Here is a 5,060-nt window from a genome sequence, read left to right on the forward strand (position 1 = left end):
CATGATACAAACCAACCGCTGCTTCTGTTCTGATCCTGAAACAGCGGTGCTAATAATTTATCATTAGTCCGGAACCCTGTATTCACACTTGTGTTGCTCCCATTCAACATTTATCGCCTCGTTCACATCAACGAGTTCTCTTCTCTCACCGCTGCTTCACTGTCCGTGTGTGAGTGAGTGGGGGCTTTGACTTTGATACTTGGAAACACATTCAATACATAAGAGAGAACACACACTGTCACTGAATGCAACAGACGGGCCTCAGCTACAGGATCTACGTCCCCATGAGCGCAGCCATTGTTGTGTGACGTCAGAGAACTGGTGCTCGGTGAAGTCGGGGTAGATGACTCTTCCCCGAGAACACATGTCCGAACTCCGACTTTGAATGGCGTCCATTACACTTTTTTCAAGTAGGAGTTTGGAAAATTACGATGTCCGAATTGTCTGGAACGCAGCATCAACTCCGCTTTGCTCCCAGACTCAGAGGAGATGAGAGAATGACGTGCTAACGTGGGTGTTTCCAGCTGCAGCTACGAGGTGGCATCGCTTTAAATGAATTGTGGGACTACATTTTCTTCTTACCTTTCATCAAGGATGGTCTGGTGTTTCCTATGCTAAAGGTGATAAGTTAGGAAGCATTGAAGCTCCTTTCCTTATCATTCAGATTTCAAACAGCTCTTATAATGGCGGCCACTGAAATACTTCAGGTCACTTCAGTCTGAACCTTCCTGAGAAAAATATATTATTCTAACACAGCCATGGTCACATTGTAACTGTCTCTTCAGTTACTGATCAGTAAGCGCAATGATTTAAAACAAACATATTTAATCATATGAACTGGTTAAGAACATACATATACATACTGTGCAAGGAAAACATTTTAACCATAAAGACATGGAGGACATAATATACAATTAGTATATATATATATTTATATATTATATGATGCATAAATCAAATCAGTAGAAACAGGGAATATCAACACAAATCTTTCATGTTAGTCAATGAGTTATATTTTCTAGGGACATAAAAATTGTTTAACTCTGATAAAAACAGGTGAAAGGGGGATTCTAAATTCTCTATTTACAACAGTGAACTATTTATATGTATAATATGAATAGTTGCTGACAAATCCTAATAAATCTTTTGTTGCAAACGATGCAACTTAAATCTTTAACCACACAGAGCAAGTCAATTCTTTCTCCCCTGTATGACAACTCATATGCAGTTAGATTACCCATTAGTCTAAATATTTTACCACACTAGGAGCAACTAAATGGTTTCTCTCCTGTATGAATCCTCATATGTACAGTTAGACTGCCCTTTTGGCTAAATCTTTTACCACACTCGGAGCAACTAAACGGTTTCTCTCCTGTATGAATCCTCATATGTTCAGTTAGATGGCCCTTGAGGCGAAATCTTTTACCACACTCGGAGCAACTAAATGCTTTCTCTCCAGTATGAATCCTCATATGTTCAGTTAGACTGCACTTTCGGCTAAATCTTTTACCACACTCAGAGCAACTAAATGGTTTCTCTCCTGTATGAATACTCATATGTTCAGTTAGACCGCCCTTTTGGCGAAATCTTTTACCACACTCAGAGCAACTAAATGCTTTCTCTCCTGTATGAATACTCATATGTAAAGTTAGACTGCCCTTTTGTCTAAATGTTTTACCACACTCGGAGCAACTAAATGGTTTCTCTCCTGTATGAATCCTCATATGTTTAGTTAGACTGCCCTTTTGGCTAAATGTTTTACCACACTCAGAGCAACTAAATGCTTTCTTACCAGTTTTATATTTCATATCACTTAGAGACTGTTTGTTATTTTTTGTATTTAAACCAGACTGATGTTCCCTGGTCTGCATCCAATCATCTTCACTGTCTACAGTCTTGTCCTCAGTACCTTGTTGTAAATGTCCATCAGGACCTGAGTTCCTGGCTGGTTCTTGTTCTCCACAGTCCGGTGTGTTCTCCTCAGTCTGATTCCGATGAAGCTGTGACAACTGAGGATTCTCTTCATCTTCTTCACTCTTCACAGAGACAGCAGCCAATGTGAACTTGATATCAGCCTGCTCAAGTTGTTGAAGCTGCTCTCCCTCCTGATTGGTCCACGGTTCCTCCTGTTCCTCTTTAATGTTGGGGGGCTCTGGGTCCTCCTGGTCCACAAGGGGGCTCCACTGCTGCTGCTCAGGGGGAACCTCTTCTTTATTCACCATGAGCTGCTGTATGTCTGCAAGACACACTGAAACACAAATACACACGTTTATCATTTCAGAGTTTCCAGAAGTGTTTTTAAAAACTTGTGTTGGTCGTTTAATGTCGACTGTTATTATTTTTGAACGATCACACTCAAGAAGCAGAGACGTTGAGGTAGTTCATAGTTGGTCTTACGATGCAGCTCGTAAAGGAAGCAGCATTAAACCAAGTGTTTACAGTAAAAAAAGTTTCATATTTTGAGGCCAAATAAACAAATAAGGACACTAGCAGAGCAGAGCGAGTGGAGGTTAGTTAGTTGGTGAAGCTGTTTTCAGACATGACCTGTGGGTTAAAACCAGAGAATTGTCTACTGAGTTTCTCCAGTTTGTGTGTCATACATGAACAACACAGCAGCAGGTTTTCTGCACAGACTCGTTCACAACAGTATCAAATCCTCCTCATTATTCAGGTGAAGGTGGAGCAGCAGACAGAGACAGGAAGTGACGTGTTAACTCTGCTGCATAGATCATGTGATCATGTTTACATCACCGCGACACCGTCGTCAGCTCTTATCACCACAAACTCTCTTCACATCTCTGTCTGGTCTTCTAGTGATGATGTCATAAGGAGGAAGGAGGATGGCTGCGTCGAGTCAAAGCTTGAATTCACCCAAAGAGCAAACTGAAGCAAAAAAACGAATGGCCCACGATCATCTAAAGTGTGGGAGTTTTTTAGACGGAGACCAAACAACATGTTTCTCTGTAAACTCTGCAAATCCAAAATGATCACAGCAGCACAACCGTGATGCACGAGCACTTGAAGCTGAAGCATCCAGGGGAGATTTCTCAAGATGGCAGCTGGAGCGAGACAGAACCTTAAGTTTTACTTTTTGTCCTGAAACAAGCGTAATATATTACGATTATCAACACGTGGAATGGAATAGGAATAGATTGGAATACCTGGGATCATCTTAACTGCACAACTCCAGTGACTGAATCAATCCACGTCATAAACCAGTTTTAGTACTTAAATAAAATCCAGATTCTCCAGTTCAGAGAAAGCGTTGCTATGACATACAGGGATTTTATTCATCCATGTGTCACAGCAATCCTTTTGAAATCAAGCATCTCACAAATAGGGTATATTGTTATTAATATAAAACAACACTGATGTAGAAATTATACTCATTTTAAAATATGCCAGTCTCATAATTATTCACACAATGTGTGTTTTTTCAGGAATAGACGAAGCAGTCTGGAGGACGTTTTACACAAAAGGAGCCAAAATGCATGAACACCCCAGATGTGTGCTGAGCTTTCTAACAGCATCTTGCAGATGATTATCAAGGACATGTGACCCCTGGCTGCAGTTGAGGGTCACAGCTCCTAATCCTTTGATCTACACATTCCATCAACTTAACCAACCAGACATTGTTTTAAACTTATCATTCCCTTTAAGGAGTGTTAGTTTGATCAACTCGTGTTAGCAGAACTGATGCTAGCTAACGTTAGCCTGTGAGCGGCTCCTCCAGGGACTGACCAACTCTGTGCAGCCGGAGTTCGGGCTTCATCACGGCATCGAGCAGCCTCCTCTGGCGGCAGATCTCCCGCTCTGACCGCTCCATTCTGTCTTCGTACACCGCCACGGTTTCCTCAATCCCTGCGTCGATCTCCTCCGCCGCCTCCGTTAGCCGCTCGGTGAGCATCGCTCTCAGCGCCGGGACTTGAGCCGTTTCTCCTCCTTTCTCCAGCTGCAGCAGAAAGTCTTCAGCGGCAGCGCTGATCCGCTCATGTACCGACACCCGCAGCAGCTGCACGTCGCACATGTTCCTCCTCTTTGCGCACTTTGAGTCTCGGAGCGAACAAAGTGAGCCACCGGCTGGCAAACAGAGACACCGAGCTCAGAGCCAACAGTGACGCCTGCTGGACTGGAGGACGAGGAGGAAACTAAAGTACGTATACTGCGCAGTAGAAAATATGGAGGACGAAACATGACTTAATTAGAAATAAATGAATAAATATAGAAATAAATCAATGTATGCCGTGCATACACTGTGTGCGATATGAGCCAGATTTTGACCAGATTTCGGAGTCACGTGACATATTTTAGAATCGGAGTGATTTTCAGCTTCGTCTTGCGTATTTTGTTGTGTTGTTTACAAGGGGGCGGGGTTTGAGGAGCGATCAGATGCTCCTGACCACTCTTCGGACAGTCGGCTGAATTTCTGACATGTCAGAAATTTTGTTTGACTGTCGTCAGGCTCTTACACTCAGGTTGATGTCCCCATAATCAGCACATTTTCTCTCACTTAGTCGTGTGAAATGGTAAAACACAATAGTAGGAAATTGTCTAAAGCAATTGCACAGCAAAAAAGAAAAAGGAGATAAAGGGGTTCTTACGGTACAGTCATCAGTGTAGATCATGATCAATTTATAATATAGTTGCCTCAAATGCAGTTTGTTTCCTTTCTGCAAAGATGGCCAAATCAAAATGCCCATGTCTTCCAAGCTACTTGTGTATCTGAATGCTGATGCCTCTGGCACACAGAGTGACACGTATGATCAAGGCAGCATGTTTCTCCCTTGTTCGCATATCAGCAAACAGACCTTGAATTCTTCCTCAAAAAGCAGATGCAACGTAGAGTCTGAGCAGTCAGGTAGTGTCGTGAGCTGTGACTTTCAGGATGTTTCCAATGTTTATAATATTGTGCAAGTGGAAGATAGCTGTCCCAGAGATTTGTTTTATTTGTTGGTAAAATCATCTGGTCCAACATAACTCAAGGTTCCTCACAGTGGAACTAGGGGCCAAACTAATACCAAGGTGACTATCTGGTCAGACAGTGTTTCTCTGAGATGTTT

The 5,060-nt window shown here is 42.4% G+C and overlaps 1 protein-coding gene across 1 annotated transcript; it reads right to left on the reverse strand.

Annotated features, from left to right (window-relative positions):
- Positions 1 to 808: 808 nt before the first annotated feature.
- Positions 809 to 4,113, reverse strand: LOC124852587 (gastrula zinc finger protein XlCGF57.1-like). The gene is made up of 2 exons (XM_047341555.1): positions 3,742 to 4,113; positions 809 to 2,248 (listed from the first exon to the last, which is right to left on the reverse strand). Exons 1-2 carry the CDS (start codon positions 4,025 to 4,027, stop codon positions 1,263 to 1,265), a joined length of 1,272 nt encoding a protein of 423 aa, XP_047197511.1. The 5' UTR covers positions 4,028 to 4,113; the 3' UTR covers positions 809 to 1,262.
- Positions 4,114 to 5,060: the final 947 nt, after the last annotated feature.

Source organism: Hippoglossus stenolepis, chromosome 10 (assembly GCF_022539355.2).
Source record: "Hippoglossus stenolepis isolate QCI-W04-F060 chromosome 10, HSTE1.2, whole genome shotgun sequence".
Classification (NCBI taxonomy): Eukaryota; Metazoa; Chordata; class Actinopteri; order Pleuronectiformes; family Pleuronectidae; genus Hippoglossus; species Hippoglossus stenolepis.

What these genes read in the sequence shown, in the direction of transcription:
- LOC124852587 (XM_047341555.1), bottom strand. Translation starts at nt 4,027, where the DNA reads ATGTGCGACGTGCAGCTGCTGCGGGTGTCGGTACATGAGCGGATCAGC. An exon ending in ACTCCGGCTGCACAGAGTTG is followed by an intron (nt 2,249 to 3,741) that starts GTCAGTCCCTGG and finishes TTTGTGTTTCAG; the next exon opens with TGTGTCTTGCAGACATACAG.